Consider the following 18,686-nt stretch of genomic DNA (forward strand, 5'->3'; position numbering starts at 1 on the left):
TTCAATTAAAATGCATTGCAGTATGTCAACATCACATAATAGTTTACAAAGTTGTATGCCGCCCTGAGTCCTTGGGAGAAGGGAGGCATATAAATCGAATAAACCTTAAACCTTATGATTCTGTAGTTAGAGTCAGAAGTTTTAAGTTGGCACTGTAGCTGACTTTCATGCAATAGAAATTAAGTCATCTGAAGTTACATGTAGAGCTGGTAGCTTGAAGATCATAGTTCAACTTAGCTGATTACAGGTTGATTTTTTTAAAATTTCCATATCAAGCAGGGATGGAATTTTTCAATCAAATATCTTCATTCAACAATTACAACTATTGAAAAATATGCTTAATCTGACATCCTTAGAAAGTTATCAAAAGTTAATCACTTCAAACAACAACAATAAAAGCAAAACCCTAGAACCAAACTCTTCAATGAAGAAAGGAGAAACAAATAGAAAATATAGAGTGTAAGTGGGTAAAAAATCACAATGACTGGAGAGAGAAGTCAAGGTATTAACCCAACAAGTAGACCAGATTAAGAAACCATTTTATATAGGACAGGATTATTCTTATTGCCACAGCTATGAGAATCCTGTAAGTCTCAATGTATTTCCCACATACACACCAACTACTGCAATGTGCTCTACATGGGGCAGCCCTTGAAGAGCATTCAGAGACTTCAGCTTGTCCAGAATGCAGCCACGCGAGCGATTGTGGGTGCACCTTGGTACACCCATGTTACACCTATCCTCCGCGAGCTGCACTGGCTGCCTATTGGTCTTCGGATACGCTTCAAGGCGCTAGTCGTCACTTATAAAGCCCTTCATGGTATTGGACCTGGGTACTTGAGAGACCGCCTGCTGCCAATTACCTCCAATAGACTGATTAGATCCCACAGATTAGGCCTCCTCCGAATTCCATCCACTGGCCAATGCCGACTGGTGACCACCCGGAGGAGGGCCTTCTCTGTGGCTGCTCCGGCCCTCTGGAACGAGCTCCCCATGGAGATTCGAACCCTCACCACCCTCCAGGCCTTCCGCAAAGCCCTTAAAACCTGGCTGTTCCGACAGGCCTGGGGCTAATGAGCTTTTGTCCCCCCTCGAATGGTATGGTTGTTGTGTGTTTTTAAATTGTGGTATTGTTTTGTTCGTGTTTTTTTCCTTATTTGTACCCCCCCCTTGACTTGGGTTGTGAGCCGCCCTGAGTCCGCTTCGGGGAAAAGGGCGGCATAGAAATATAATAAATTCAATTCAATTCAATTCAACTTATCCTCATGTGAAATTAGGAAGGGTTTGTCTAAGGTGATTTCTCATGTTATTTTCTTGTCTTGTACTGAAGTCTCTATTATTTGATTGCTGCCTTCATAGCAATTCTTCCTCCTGTTTTTCAGCGCCATTCCCTACACACGTTATACAAGACTTAACTTATTTTTCTTCATGTAGACTTTATTACTGCATTTAACTTTTTCAAATAATGTTCAGATAACTATTCAATGTTGACCAATACATAATTATTTCAAAAAGTATGAAGAAGTAAAGTTCTCATATTGGATTTGTCCAAGTAAGCAAACAAATACAAGTTCCATTTAAAAGAAAATAAATACATTTAAAAGGAACATCTATCATTCATCTTTATAATTATCTGAACCTTCTCTTCTCATCTGCTAACATGTGACATGTTTTTCAAGATTCTTATACCGCAAAGAAAAAACAAGATGAGGGGGAGGAAATGATATTTTTTCTCATGGAGTAAAAGGATTCTAAGCAAGTTCTTAAAAGCAGGACTCATCCACATTTAGATATAACACTGTATTTAAACACACAACTTTAAGTAGATTTAGCTCAATATTTACAGGTGTAGGAGATGGCCAGGCTGAGCCTGAAGGATGAGTCAAGTGTGTTATTAGTCTTTAATCCCTTTGTGCCCATAAGAGATCTAATTCCAGCCCACCTTATCTACCACCAATTTGCTTTGACCATTAGTAGTTCAGATTCTTATAGAGAGTGTTAGGATGCAATAATTCATCTTAACCACCTTGATTCCTGATTTCTTGTGCTTGGTAGCAAGGATTTTAATATGGCATGCAGAAGACATATAAGGTTTGAAAATGTAAAAGGGATGTTAAAAAATATACCATCAATTTGGAATCCCTAAAAGTGAAGAACTTTAGATTCCTCATGTGTCCTCATCTATTACCCCCACCCCCACCCCACCCCACCCCAGTTATTTTAGTTCAGTAGAAAAAGCCCAGTGTACCTGATTTAAAACCCTGGATTGAAGTTATGTGCTCACTTATTGTCTATATGAAAATGTCGGGGTGGTACTAAGTACTAAGAGACAGAACATTATGCTGTGACATCACAACACACATTTTGTCACTTTGACAAAAGATTGACTTGCTGAAGATAACCCTGTATATGAATTTGTTCTTGGTCAGTGTAGTTTGATTTGATCAACGATTAATTTGCTATTTAGGATCTGATATTTTTCTTTCATATACATCTATTTCAATATGTATTATTATTGGTCTATTTTTTCTGGACATTAAAAACATCTTGCATTTTGTTTAATAGAAGATTTTCTTCCTTTTGGTCATATACTAGAAACCGAGAAAAGAAATGTGTATTAAACTTATCACCTTAATATTGATTCTCCTTGAAATTCTTGAAAAGTAATTTCTTAAGACTTGTATGAGGCCAAATTTTCTAATGAGCAGTACTGCACAGACATGAAATTATTTTTAAACTGGATATATTCTTATAGCGCAGGGCAGAAAATATGCCAAATTAATCATGTGTTCTTTAATCAGAAAATATGTTGTGACCCAGTAACAAACCTTTTTCTGACCCAGTTATATAAGCAAAAGGAGGCTTCCAGAAAATAATGTGTCAACATAAATTAAAAAAACCATTGTGTGGAAAAAAAGAAAACCAGAAACTTACTGAGTGTAAGCTTTCATTTTCACGAAGACAAGCTGTTTGGAGTTCTGATTTCAGAGTTGCAATGTGATGCCGATGGGATGTTATTTCTCGTTCTAATGCAGAGACTCTGGAGCATGCAAACTGATAGACATCTATGAAACTTATAATCATCGCCTTAAAGGAAAAGCAAAAGGAATGATTATACTTCTGTATAAAAGATATGCCATTTTGCTGAGTTATATGTTTCTGAAAAGGAACTCTGTGTGTGTGTGTGTGTGTGTGTGTGTGTGTGTGTGTGTGTGTGTAAACATATATACAAGCACTAAACCTTAGATGCTGTCCCAAAGAAAAATATTATTACCTTAGAATAGAAAATACTGTATGCCAAATATCTTTTTGTATGCTGAAATTACAAACGGTACATTATGATTCAGTTGTTTAAATAAACACTGTGTTTTGATTTGTACATAAAGCTTTATTGGTTCTATTTAAACTCATCCCTCGGTTAATTTTATTCAGCCAAGCTGAGAATACCATCAGAGGTTAAGTATGAACATTCTGAAAATGAATGGAGTTGCTAATTCTCCCACCTCACATTGAAAAGGAATTGGATTTAATTTGGCATGGAACCTAAAGAAAGTAGCAGACCTTTGAAAATAAATAATCTGATTACAATATAGCTGGGAAAATAATTCTCTTCAGATATACAGAAGAAGAATGTCCCAGCAGTGTAATATTGATCCGACTGATAATAAAGTTAACAGCACAATTGAGTATAAATGATCTGGCAGTGTTGGTAACTTGATATCTGACCCAAATAGTATAACAGTGCTGGGATTACTGGAGTTCTTTACAACTGGTTAATCATTTTTTTTTTTTTTTTAGGTTATAGCTTCCTTCCGAAGTGATCTGCACTGATTTCTCAAATGTAAGAACAGCATTAAAGCTGATATTAGTAAAAAAAAACTATTAACCTCAATAAGTGAAGATTGTTAGCCATATTTTCGCAAATAAAGCAATTCGGGGTTTGGGAATGATCAGGCCAGAAAACATAAATATTCATGTTTAAGATACCAAGTACATCCATACATATTCTTGGAACTGTTTTAAGATTCAAAACTTAACTCGTGTGGATTTTTTTTTTTAAAAAAAGAATATTTCTGCAGAAGTGTATTAGCAGATTTCACTGTTTATGCATTATTGGCTTCTCCAAATTGTTTTGTGCTGAATTACAGGTAGTCCTCCATTTACGACCACAATTTCTGTTGCTAAGTGAAATATTTGTGCAGTAAATTATGCCCAATTTTATGACCTTTCTTGCCACAGTTGTTAAGTGAACCATTGTTAATCTGGACCCCTCATTGACTTTATGTGTCAAAAGGTTGCAAAAGGTGATCACATGACCCAGGGACATTACAACCGTCACAAAGATGAACCAGTAGTCAAGCATCCAAATTTGGATCAGGTGAGCATGGGGATGCTACAATGTTTGTAAGTGTGAAGACCGGCCATAAGTCACTTTTTTCAGTGCCGTTGTAACGGTCACTAAGTGAATTATTGTTAAGTCAAGGACTACCTGTATAATCAAAATGCCAAATGTGCTATTCTTGCTAAAGCTGAAATGAAAGCAGCTTGCATAGGCACCACAATTAATGCATTCTGCCATTGCTATTAAATAGAAATAAAACTAAGAGTTTTCACCCATGATACCAATGAGTGTGCATTTCAAATGCAGCATTTGTAGATAATGTCAATGCATGTGGTAAAAAGCTGTAAATAAAGAGGCGTAAGTGACTACTGTATAGTCAACAATATAGCAAGTTCTTTCCCCCAATTTAAATGAAATGCTCATAGATAACATCTAACAAAAGAACAATAAATAATTTAAAATACTTTATCTCAAGGTTTAAGTATATTCAGGTATCATGGAAAAATAAATAAGCATTTTCTATGTTTCTTTGTCTCCTTCTCTAGGAGGTCAATTTTTCTTTTTTACATATAAAAGGCGAAAATTAGGGTTTTATACGTGCAAACAACAAAAAGTTATACAAAAGTCTAAAGCGCTAAGTGTAACACCTTCATGCAATAATAATTTTTAAAAAACGCTATAGCTATTATGAATCTTGTAATAATCCAGTTTAATCTCCCAAGTGAAACTTCAACAGGGCAATATACATTTTAATTTGGACAAGTTCTTTGAGGTAACATTTCCTTGTTTCCCAAAAGGAACCTTGGAATTTTCAGTATCAAGTGCTCAGTGCCTCATATTTAAATCTCAGTGGAAAGATGGTATTTCCAGTAGTCCACTCCACTGTATTTATTAGTGTGCTGCCAAGAACTGATTTATTGCTGAGTCAGCATAAAATATCCTGGGGGATAATTAAGAAAAATCAAGGTTTCTGTTTAGGAAAAAGAGAAAAGTACTTTACTACAGACTATGGGCCAAAGAGTGTATAGAACCTGTAATACAAAGCTCTACTTTAGTTCTGTCAATACCAGATGACAATCTCGTGAAAATTAATTTTAGTTAGTTCATTAATTGTACAATGAAGGGGATATATCTGCACAAAGCTCCTTAAGATGATGAAAAAAACAATCTAGAGTTTTTGTGTTTTAAAGTTCACTGGGCCTTTGTCTCCAAACTACAGAGATTAATATTTTTACCACGTTATTTATAACTACCATTTATTTAAAATTAAATGGTGGGGCATAATTCTGATGTGGAGTTCAGTGGCAAGGGAAATTCTATGTGCAGATAGTTGTATATATAATGGAAAAATATTTTTCTAGGAGTCATACAAGCATTCTACCTAAAATGTATTAAACTTTTGTATTTGGGTTGTGGAGGGGGGGGTAATGAATCCCAAGCAATTCCTAGCTAATTTGTCTTCTAAAATCATCTATACAAGAGAAAAATAAAATTACTGTTTTGACCTTCCATGTTTGCATGTGGAGAGTCATCTAAATTATCATAGAGAAGGGACTTGACTATCCATGTTCAAATTCAGTTTATATTTAATCTTAAATAAATACTAAATAAATTCTTCATTCTATTGAACAATGGAGAAGAGAGAGGAATAACTCACAAATTGTTCAGCCTTGCAAATAATCCTTTTAAATTGCCTACAGGATATATTTAGATACTTCTGCAGTAAATTCATTTATGTGTGGATCTTGGTTTAAGTGCATTATTGTAGACTTTTGAAAAATCCATAGCCAAAGCAGTGTCAATTCACATATAAGTATAACCTATTCAAAAAGCTTGCATTGCCATTTCCATAGACTTCCAGGTCTGTGTAAGATGGATGATGATGATTTCTGTCTCACTCTACTGATTTTAACGAATTTATCATGACATTCTGAATACAATCATCTTTAGGAACAACTTTTAATGAACCCTGAAAGTGCACAGCAAGAAGGGCGAGGTAGGAAATCCTCTATAGAACAAAACAGTAAAACTGTGAACCTACATACTGATTTCACAATTTAACTGAAACAGATGTCTAAAAAGGAATATAATGTCATAAGTATGCAATTTCTTGATTCTTTTTTTCTTGAAGCAATATGGCTACAGGAAAACTAACCAAAGGACATATGATACTAGCCTACCTCATTATAAATAACAGGAAAAGTACAGTTGTACCAGTTATCATATCCTTTATTAAAAAGCAGCTGAGTATTACCAGCTATTACATAGCAAGCAGGTTTTACAACCCACAAATATTCATATGGCACATTCACTTTAAAAATCAAGATCCCTTCCAGACTAAAGACCATTCGAAGGATGCCAATGGAGAAGGAAATAGAGCCAAGCTATTTTGAAGGCTAAAGAATTTTAAGCATTAAGAAGCCACTTTAAATTGAAATGCAGGATGTAGGTTAATAACATTTAAAACATACATACAGCTGCCAATTTTACAGTAGAAACATAACAAACTATTCAGGAGAAACCAAAGGAATAAGAGGGGGAAAAATCTATTACCAGAGGGACTTTCTTCCTGTCCTTTTGCCTTCTTACCTTCTAATTATATATTGGTTAAGAATATATAAACATCTTGTGGCAATAGTAAGCATGGTCATAACACAAATGATTCCTAAAGAATTTGCCAACTGAAGAAATGCCCATTGGCAAAACCAACTTCCAAATATAACCACTTGCCAAATATATACAATAATATAGTAGTTTCACTTTGCAAAAAAACAAACAAAACCAAAGGAATTCCTGTGAGCATGGGAACTTGAAAGAAAGAAATATTTAAGAAGAGAAAAAGGAATCATGATTTCCAAATGTTTCCAGAGCGAACATTTGTTTATATGTAATCATGAAAATATATAAATAGAAATGGAGAAAAAGATAAAAGAAAAAAAGAAAAAGTGAAAAAAACCCAATACAGATGGAAAAAGAAAAATATAAATCTCCTTTATAGTAGTGACAAGCAAATTTATTAGCTCTCTTCCATATTTAAGATTATATTATATGGTTCCCTTCTTCCTATATTCAACCACTTTTAATGAGAAAATTTATAAATCACCAATTCATTTTTTCCATTTTCAGCAAAAAAATATTCCCAAGAGTGTCCAGTCTTTTATAAGTTTATTCTCCAAATATTTGTTTAATGTGTATATTAGTGTGTGCACCTATGTGTTTAGATGAGAGAGTGAAAAAGAACAAACATTTAATATAAAGATGTCATGTTAAGAGTTGCCAATACGAGTCAATGAAGTTGAAGAGTAGATGGATATATAGACTCAGATTTTTGTCCAAGTTGTATCCATGTAAGGAAGCAAAGAATAGAAATGAAATCTCCAAGCTAACTAGTTCATATAAAATTATATCATAAAGCAAAAAATAAGAAGGTAATGGAGAAATTAAAAATGATTACAAATCTAAAAATATTTCATTAAAAGTATTTCGTATTCTTGTAAAGAAAAAAGAAGAAATATCCAAATTAATACTTTGTTGGGGTTTCAGCCTTTAGGAAATTTCTGAGTATTAGTGGGAAATAAGTTAACCTAATATGTATTTGAAGAATATACTGTATATTATTAAATTAGATATTAAATATGAGCCAAAAGTGTGCAGCAGCAGCAGCCAAAAAAGTCAATGCAATCCTAGGCTGCATTAATAAAGAGATAGAATCAAGATCACACGAAGCATTAGTACCGCTTTATAAAGCCTTAATAAAACCACATCTTTCCAGTTTTGGTCACCACAATATAAAAAAGTTGTTGAGACTCTGGAAAGAGGGCATGGAGACTAAAACATATGATAGTTGCAGCAATTGGGTATGTCCAGTCTGATGAAAAGAAGGATTAGAGGAGATTATGATAGCAATGTTCCAGTATTTAAGGGGCTGCCACAAAGGGCAAACCATTTTCCAAACCATCAGAAGGCAAGATAAGAATTAATGGATGCAAAGTTATCAAGTAGAGAAGCAACCTAGAACTAAGGAGAAATTTTCTAATGGTGAAAACAATCAACCGGTGGAACAGCTTGCCTTCAGAAGTTGTGGGTGTCTTTCAAGAGGAGATAGCCATTTGTCTGAAATGCTATAGACTCTCCTATTTTTTGAGCATTTGGAGTAAATTATCTATTCCATCAAGAGGGCACAATCAAGCACCTTCTTTGCAATATAGGACTTTTATTTTATTTGCTATGAATGAAATACCCATCATCCTTGAAGTGCAGTTAGTGATGCTTAATGTAACATGCCAGAAAATAATGGCAAGAGAAGGCATCTGGCTTTCATTGCCATTTTCAATGGAAGTTTTGGTTAGCCTCCCACTTTCCACCTCAAAGGTCACTTGTCTCCCTTTTTTGCAGTTCTCTTACAGTGTGTGCAAAAGTTATGTGAAACTTTCCCCCATCCAGCAGATGAAGCTAACAAAGGAAATGAAAGTTCCATGCACCATTTTATTGTTAAGGTATGAGAGAAAAAGGTGGTAGGTGAGGTGCAGAATTTCCCAAAAATGTACTTGTAAAAATCCTTTTGGGTTTCAGTCTTGTAGTGGCTACAGAACAATCTCTTGGGTGTTTTTGTGCAAAAAAAAAAAAAAAACCACTTGGGTGTCTCAAGAGAAATATCATTTGAGAAAACTGTTCTCAAATGAAAAAGAAAAAGAGAAGAGTATTTTTCCTGGTAAGGTCAAAGAATTTGAAAGAATATGAAATTTTGTTAACTTTGTTAATAAAAATGGTGATAGTTCAGAAAGATTATTAGGCACAAATACAAACATATACTATTTCCATAGTAAGGAAGCAGGAATGGTTAAATTGATTATTTTATTCAAAGAAGAGAATATATTTAAGTACATTTCTCATTTGGATATCACTTCTGTATTTTGTGCTTGTGATGAAAAAATATATATGAAACTTTGACTTTGGTTTTTGTCAATTAGATGGATTTGTTGTTATAGAAATGGCTAGTTATATACTAACGTGTCAAAGCAAAAAATTAAAGCTGAAGTGTTTTTTATCTTGTAGAGATTGGATAACCTCTTATCTAATCTCTACAAGATAAAAACACTTCAGCTTCAATTTTTTGCTTTGACACGTTAGTATATAACTAGCGTTTCCTGCCTACGGGGTTGGACTAGAAGACCTCCAAGGTCCCTTCCAACTCTGTTATTCTATTTTTAGATTGTATTGGGCTAAGAGGAGTCGGAAGTCAATGCCTTTTTTTCTTTATTCCTTTGTACCTCACATGGCCTTTTCCCCTCTCCTTTTCCTTTCCTTAATTACCTATTTCTATTTTTCTTTGCGTTTTATATATTAAATAAATACATAAATAAAGATGATAGCAAGGCAATATCTGTCTCTACCCTCCCTGTAAGAAAAGAAAAGAGAGAGAGAAAACTGTTCTTTGCCATTATCTGGTATTCTCCATTTCATAGATTTTTCCTCCCTGGCCCAACTCTTGTTCTGGACTACATTTAAATATGCAAAATGAGAACTGAAGTCATCATGACTGAGAACTAAGTGGCTGTAGATTAATGTCCTATACTTTTTCTCTCCCCCCCCCCCATCCTCCCAGAATAAGATGTTGGTAGATACCCCAAGAAGACAAAGCTCTCAATAACAACAGGATTTTCAAGGAACCCGAGCAGAGCAATCATTGAAAATTGATAGATAGGATGGAAAGTGTTTCTACTGGAAACCACAATAGACTGGCATATAAAAGCCATCAGGGCATTTATTGCCAAGCATAGATGTCCTAATACTGTGTTCTAAAATTAAACTTGCTTTAAACTGAATTCCTGCTTTGAGCAGGGGTCTGGATTCACTCTCCCCCTCCAATTCTAAATATACTTGGAGGGAGGAAGAGAGATTATGATTATTATGATTAGAGAATCATCAAAGTGCAAATATTTTCAATAATTAAGTCTTAGCAATCAGTTTTAAAAGGTAGTGTTATTTCACTGGTAGAGTTACTCATTGCAGTAACAGTTTTTTCCCTGGAAAGGGGCATCTGGGCCATTAAGTCCTACTGCCTGCTTGATGTAGAAGCTCAAACTACAGAAATTCACCAATGGACTGTAAACATCCATGGTGGAGTTGGTAGATAGGAGGGGGACACTACTTTTCTGGGTAGGCCACCTGAGCTTGACTATTAGCAGGAGGAAAGAATTCCCAGATAGTTAACTACAATTTGGCCTTCAGTCTGTACATCTCATTGAACTTTATGTCTCTTGAATGTTTTCTAGCTAAACTGCCTTTCTATCATGTAAATTCATTATTATTACATTCCTACCTTCTGGAATGATGGAAAATTTCATCTGAATGACATCTTTCATTCAAATTTAATGTCTAATCTCCTGATCATCTTCATTACTCTTCTTTGAACCTGTTCCAGTTTGCTAAATGCTTCTTAAAGTGTGTTATCCAATTAAACAAGTAATTGGTTCAGATGGTGTGTGTGTGTGTGTGTGTGTGTCTGAAGATACCACCAGCTGTAAGCAGCTTCTTCCCTTTTTGTGTTGCACTGTTGCACTGAGATATCTGCTTTGAGGTTTCCCTGGATCTCCCTCTTTAATAAGAAAAATATTGCTAGAGTGGAAGGAGAGAGTACCATGAAATAGATTAAAAAGATGTGCTGCTGATACTGTAATTGTGGATATCTTAGCAATGTTTATCTTAGCAAACTATGGTATCTTTCAAAGTTACTTTGCCAGGGTAGCAACATCTTCCTTTTTCTGATAAGCTTTAGAATTGCATTCGCTATCAGAACAAAGAATTGACAATCACTTATAAAGATACAGCTCAAATGGCTACTTGGACCTTGCAGTCATTTCTGGAAATCTCCCTCTATGTCCTTTACCAATCTGAATTTAGGTTGCTTGTGTTTTGGAACGAAGGCAGAGTCAGTTAAGGTGCCTCATCAAAACTAATAATTCTTTGTAGGTAGTCTAACATAGCAACAATACTCCCAAATCAGCATGTCTTTGACTAATGAAAGCTTGAGAGGTGCAAAATATTTTATCCCTTCTGACACATGTTAGTATTACTATAATCACATATTTAGTATTTGATCAGTTGATCTTCTCTCATCAGTTTTATTTTATGATACCATGCTTTGGAAGAGTGGTGTAGTATATGATTATTTAGAAATATTATACTAATTATTACTTATTATTGTTGAATTTCTCATGCTAGAGAGAGAGACACCGGTATAATTTCAGTTTGGTACTTAAGTGTGGCTATTGAAATTGAAATTGTGGCAGCATAAATTCTGACCATATTGTTCTCTTTGTTGAGTAGGTAATAATATATTTTTTTAAAGCATATCTGCTCAAGTCCTATAATCCTCAATCTTCTGCAACGCTCCAACTGGGAAGGGTTGAAATGTGAAATTTAGAGCAACAGTGTTCAGAGGTTACCTATTTATTTTGAAGGAGATTAAATATCCAGGACCAGATGGATTGCACTCTAGGGTTTTGAGGAAATTTGCAAACTTGCTGATGCTCTGACCAAATCTTTAAGGTCTTTTTTTTATTTATAGTTTAGCCAAACTTTAATCTTTGGAAAACACTGGGGTACAGGTGGCGTACTAGAAGACAGGAGAAGAGGAAATGTCTTTGTTTTATAAAAGGGAGAAAGGTGATCCAAATTATTACATGTGGGTTTGACGATACTATACTATATTTAACAGTTTTGCTGAAAAGTGGTCATCAACTGTTCATTATCAGATTGAAGATGGTTTTGAGTAGATGTCTAATCTACTTGTATCTTGTCTCTTTGCAAGTTCAAATAATGTTTTGTGTACTAGAATTGTGTTCTGAACATAGGTCACAAATATATCCCTAAAAAGTGTTCTTGTGTTTTTAATTGCTTTTGAGAATATACAAGTTATAAACAAAATAATTCAGGCATACAAGAATCTTGGGAATTGTTCTTTTAATTGTAATAAAAGTTAACCATATCTCTGACTAAATTACTGTCATGACACACCCCTCTTCCATTCATTTTGATGAGAAATGATGGCATTAAGAAGATCAGGGCTCTCTATTAAAGTAATTTATGCTATTGGTTAAAACATCGAATCATTTCAGCTTTGGCAAGATAAGCAATATATCCCAGAAAAAGTGCAATTATAATATGATGTCCAACTATGACTACAAGTTTGATATGAAGGGGAACATATTAAATTGCACCTTCTATTAATTTGAAAAAAGGGGACATAAGGTTACATTCAGGCTTGCACACAGTGACACTTATAACAACCATAGTATTCATGTTTTTTTTTTAAAAAAATCCTTAGATACATGTCATTTTAATGTGCTTAACGTTAATTACTTTGTTATAGTTGTAAACTCAGAAGATGACAGTCCAAAAGAAAAGTAGGATTCTGTTCCTCTAAGGCTAACACTTTAAACATTTCTTCTAAACTAACCCTGTCTTCACATATTGCCTCCTTGGGGTGCAGGTCACATTATTAGGGTGTGCAAAGATTTCTCAACTCTATTTCAGAACCATTTTTTGAACTTGTATCCTTTATCATTATCTTGCCAACTATTCCCATTTTTTGCAATACAGTACTTTACCAATGATGTGTTAAAAGAGGGACTGAAATGAAATCAACCCTTCTCAAGTCCGTTATCAATGTGTGGAACAAAGAACATGACACTTTTAACACATGCCTCTAAGGAAGTTAGTAAAGTAACAAAATGTACCATTTCCCTGAAAATAAGACCTCCCTGGATAATAAGCCCAATAGGGCTTTGAGCGCATGCGCTAAAATAAGCCCTGCCGAAAATATTGCAATGCAGCAGCAGCCATGAGGCGATCATGCTCGCCACCTCCTGCACCTCAAAAATAATAAGATCTCCTCGAAAATAAGGCCAAGCATTTATTTTGGGAGTTAAAAGAAAATAAGACTCTATCTTATTTTGGGGGAAACACAGCATGCCTCCTGAGAGTGATGCCGCAAACTACTAATAAACTGTACTAAGGTTTCAATAGCTGATCTTATCAACCATTTATTTCCACTAGATCACCAATCCATTCTGCAGACCAGAAACAACATACATAGACAGATAGACAAAAACATACAACCCCCCCCCATATAACTGCATCAGAATAAAATGAAAAACTAAAGTCTCAAAAGCCTCAGATTTGAAATTAGCACACTCTTAAAATGTAGCCTGCCAAGCCAAGCAAACATTCAGCAGACATCTTGAATATTAAATTCCCCTAAACTTTTTTTCCTCCCTTTAATTTTTTATTTAGAATATTACTTGACACCTAACACATCCTCTTTCTTCAATATAGAAGAATTGTGGAATTAATAATCCAGCCAATTTCTAATGCACCATTTTATATTCTGAGCCATTTTTCCTTGCATTTCCCTTAATACTATAGTTGCATATTCATTGGAAGATTCTCCTTTAACTGCTGTCACTTAAATTGTCATGCAGAACAGGGCAAATCAGGGTCAGTTTATGTAAGCGGTATCTCTCTGAAGAACTTCATCAGTCTTTATTTCAATGCATTATGCAAAAAACTTGACATTAAGTAGAGGCTTAACTGACAGCAAATGAAATCAATCACTAAATCACTAAGCCATAATAAACTCGCTCAAGTTGCAGATCAGCCTTCCTTCTCCAGATCTCCACCTTAGCACCCCATCAAATTATATTCTTCTCCATAAAAAAAAACTGACAGTTCCATCGCCAATCCAGTATTACTACATTATGAAATTTCAGATAAATGTTTGACTTTCAAAACTATTTTGTAAGGACAAGAAAATAGCAATAGCAATAGCAGTAGACTTATATACCGCTTCATAGGCCTTTCAGGCCTCTCTAAGCGGTTTACAGAGAGTCAGCATATTGCCCCCAACAATCTGGGTCCTCATTTTACCCACCTGGGAAGGATGGAAGGCTGAGTCAACCCTGAGCCGGTGAGATTTGAACCGCTGACCTGCTGATCTAGCAGTAGCCTGCAGTGCTGCATTTAACCACTGCGCCAGGCTGCTTCAGACAGGTAGGTAGCCTTAAAAAGTAAAAGGATTGGGACAGGCTGTTAAGAGGCAAACACAACTGAATCTGTCCTTAGTCAAAGACAAGACTGAAAAAATTCATTCCCCAACATTTTCAAGTCTGTTAGTCAATATTCTCACATTGATTTTTAAGGCGCTTCAAAAGTGACCTTAGTTGCTCATTTCCACATGCAAAACATTCTATCAAAAATAAGACTTCTTCTCCGTTTAAACCTCAAAATAAAGCTTTCAAGAACGAATGTGACAACTTTCAACTTTTCTCTACATGGAAGTATTTAATATAACTTGCTGCTTATGTCAAAGTGTAATGTAGCTTTCCCCTGCATGATCCTGTGCACTTAAAAACTCTATCACTCTATCTCTTTCTCTATCACTGTATTTCTCTATCTCTTTCTTTATATCTTTCCATCTCTACCTAAAATAAATCCCATAAGTTCGCCATCATGGTTATAGACAGAAAAAAAACTTTATATATGAACATAGTCACACAGACTACAAAGATTTTAAATAAGTGATTTAAAAAGAGAGGTATGTGCCCTACCCTCAACTAGTACTTTCATCCTCAAAGCAGCAAATTAATAGTTTATGTTGCAGACAAACTTAGCTAGCTAAGAGTAGCATCTCATTAACTTGGCTGATCTCAAAAAGCCAAGTAAGGCTAAATTGAAAAGACAAAGGAAAAAAGACAATGAGGAAACCATTCCCATTTTGTGGTCCAGGAAACAACATGAATCACAAACCCACAAAATCAGCAAGAGTTGAGCTTGGCTCTAGAAGACTTTATCTTTTGGGGAGGGACATAAGTCTGAAATGAAGTAATAAAAATTTTCCTTGTGTCAAATTGTACTCTTTGTCCATCACCTAATCATCCTGTTTCTTCTTTTAATGCGATGTCAAGAACTGGCCTCGCAAACTGTCTCCACCGGTGTTTCTCAACCTTGGCAACATAAAGAAGAGTGATCCACACATCTTAAAGTTGCCAAGGTTGAAAAGCACTGGTCTACACAAAGTATGGCCTTCCTCAGCCCCTGGGGAACATACCGTATTTTTCAGAGTATAAGACGGACCAGAGTATAAGACACACCTTAGTTTGGGGGGAGGAAAATAGGGGAAAAAATTCTGCCTACAAGGTATTCATCTAGCTAGCATCCATAGTCTGGTCAGCTTCAGCACATAAGTTTGCTGGTTTTGAGCATGCGCGTGCACAGGCTTTTTGATCTCCTAGCTGGGGATAAAAAGCAGCTTCTAAAGCACAGCTGATCTTCGGAGGGAGCAGCAATGAGAAAAGCAGGCAAAGCATGGAAGATCGCTTCACTTGTTTGCACCTCATTAGGGCTGTAAAAAAGCTTAGAAAAAGTTACATTCGGAGTAATTCAGCCTCTTTTAGAGGGGAAAAGGTGTGTCTTATACTCTGAAAAATACATTATATAAAATAAACACTGTATCCCTTTCCAAAAGCCCAACACAATTTAGAAGAAAATCAAACTTCCTGTGACACAGTGATCAAACCAGTAACATCTCTTAGAAGAAAAACAACAAAGCGTAGACTAAATCCACTTCCACCCCCAATTTTCCCCTAAATTACCGTGTTTTAAAATGCTCAAGGAAGGCCAGAAACCAAGCTTTGGCAAGGAGGCAATTTTGTACAGGATAGGAGGACCCGTCAAATATATTGGTCCTAGGTTATTTAGGGCTTTCTGGGTCAATACCTATAATTGTGCTTGGAAAGAGGGAATTCATGCAAATTAATTTGCCCCGGTCTCTTGGTGCCAGAGACCAGTGAAACAATCTCATTGTAGATCGGTTTCGAAGGTACCAGAGAGAGATACAAATCACGAAACGCTTTGGGACCTAACAATATTGTATTTATATCTTCAGCAGGAATAAATTGTGTTAAAACCGTCCACGGTAAGACAGTCTATGGGCTTCAAATCTGCTGCATAGTGTTGATCTGTGTATTTTGCATGCCGGCACACCATCAGTTTGAATGGAAAATAATGAGTGCTACCACCTGGAAAAAAAAGCACTTCTATTTGCCTTCAAAAGTCTTGTAGAGTACATTTTTCTAAGATGCAACGTTTGCCACAATGTTCCAAACAGACAAGAAACAACATACGGTAATTATCTTTGTATTTGTAGATAGATATTTTCCCTTGGGTCGCAAATGCTTATTTTCGCAGATCTACTAGTGCTATTGAAAGAAGCAGAAAATGCAGCAGGAATGGAACATCACTTTATGTTACATTTATCTTTGCCCAATTGATTAGAAGAGCAATCTTTTGCTCCTGTGTACAATACGATATGATAAGCCATGACTACATCATACATGGATGCATAATTTACATAAAATAAATGGAGGACATAAGCCCTTTATAAATTTATAATGATTATACTCTATCACTCAAAAGCAGTGTCAACACTTCCTCCTGCTACTATAAAACTAGCTAACACCCTCCTTCTCTTGCTGTAGCAGTTTTCAGACAAAAACAAAAATAAAAACAGGAGGTACCACACTGATAAACTGCAGGTACTTTATATGTTACCTGTCTACATTTGCTACAATGCCTGAGTGCTAGCAAAATGAAGTTTCTCCTCACCTTCCCAGTTTGTCATTTCCCTCATCACAAAGGGATAAGGGAAGAAATAAATAATCCTAAATTCTTTCTGGTTATTCCTCACCCTCTTACATCCCATAAAGTTTACATTGATTTTGTGAAAGTGAAGTATGCATGCATGTTTGTGTGTATAGAGCATTCATAAGTTACCACTTAATTAAGTTGAATCTTATTCGTTGATGAGTTGCAAAAGTTTGGAATGACACACATAGCACTTCTTTCACACACCCAAACATCCCCAGGCACCCTATCTATCCTGTGTCACCTCTGCAAACACCATTTCCAACCAGCGTGGCACCTCTCACATACCATGATCCCCCATGCACTCCTGATCTGCTACAATTCCCATGTGCTCTTTGCAAACCACCCAGCACCTCTTGTTCAGCTCCATGTAGCATTTCCTGAAGTGCAACTCTGTGCAACCTCGCGTTTCCTCTCTTATCCAGTAGCAGCAATGTGCCTGGTGGCGTTGAACCTCCATATCCCTGTTGTCTTCCCCAATGACTTTCTCCCCTTCCCATAAGAAAAATGAATAGGGAAGCTGGCAGGAAGGCAGGTAGAAGGGAAGGAAGGGAGGGAGGGAGTGTGGGAAGGAGGGCGGGAGGATGGAACGAAGGGGGAAGGAAGGAAAGAAGGAAGGAAGGGAAAGCAGTCAAAAAAGCTAAAACAATCCTTGGTTGTATAAACAGGCATAGAATCAAAATCACGTGCCCCTTTATAAATCCTTAGTAAGATCACACCTGGAATACTGCATCCAGTTTTGCTCACCACATTACAAAAAAGATGTTGAGACTTTGGAAAAAGTGCCAAGAGCAACTAAGATGATTAAGGGCCTGGAGACAAAAACATATGAAGAACGGTTGCAGAAACTGGGTTTTGTTAGTGTAGAGAAAAGATCCAGGGGTGACATGATAGCAGTATTCCACAAAGAAAAGGGGGGCAAATTATTTTCCAAAACACCTTAGTCTTTAGGGGAAAAAAGAGAACGATGGAGCACTATGTATGCTATCTTCAGTTCTTTAAAGAAAGTGGTGTAGAATTCAAACAAACTAACCAGCTAGCTATGAGATAGTAAGGCCTTCACGTATGCATGGTACAAAATAACAAGCATAAAATGCAATCAATATCATAATGATTACTTTCTTCTCTTTATATAATTTAGACGTCAATCATATACACACATACATTTGAAAAAATACCAGAAGTAATAGGTTCAATATATATGCTGTCACCTCAGAAAAGAAATATACATGTTCTTCAGCAATATGGCCATTACCATCTATGGAGTCAGCTGCTGGAAAGTGAAACAAATATTCAGACTTTTAACTAATGTGCTAGCAGAAAGAAAACTACCTTTACTTCTAAATAAACACATGGTTAGAAGTTGGAGCAAATAACAACAACAACAACAACAACAACTTGCTTCTTGTAGAACAGAAAGGATGCTGCAAAAATTCAAGAGGAACAAAGGACCAACTGCTGATTGACAAACTAATCCTAAATAATTCAAAGAAAAGACAAACCAAATTGTTCATGGCTTGGATAGACTATAAGAAAGCATTTGATTCAGTTCCCCATAGCTGGATCAAGAAATGCCTGAAAATCTTTGGCATCAGCAGCAACATACAAAAAATCATGGAAACTTCAATGAACCTCTGGA

The 18,686-nt window shown here is 35.8% G+C and overlaps 1 protein-coding gene across 2 annotated transcripts in view; it reads right to left on the reverse strand.

Moving 5' to 3' along the window:
• CCDC171 (coiled-coil domain containing 171) overlaps nucleotides 1–18,686 on the reverse strand; it is a 186,626-nt gene that overhangs the window by 25,697 nt on the left and 142,243 nt on the right. For both annotated transcript variants that reach the window (XM_032214660.1, XM_032214661.1), the window contains exon 24: nucleotides 2,935–3,087. In XM_032214660.1, coding sequence (XP_032070551.1) covers nucleotides 2,935–3,087 — 153 coding nt within the window. The remainder of the gene's footprint in view (nucleotides 1–2,934; nucleotides 3,088–18,686) is intronic.

Source organism: Thamnophis elegans, chromosome 3 (assembly GCF_009769535.1).
Source record: "Thamnophis elegans isolate rThaEle1 chromosome 3, rThaEle1.pri, whole genome shotgun sequence".
Classification (NCBI taxonomy): Eukaryota; Metazoa; Chordata; class Lepidosauria; order Squamata; family Colubridae; genus Thamnophis; species Thamnophis elegans.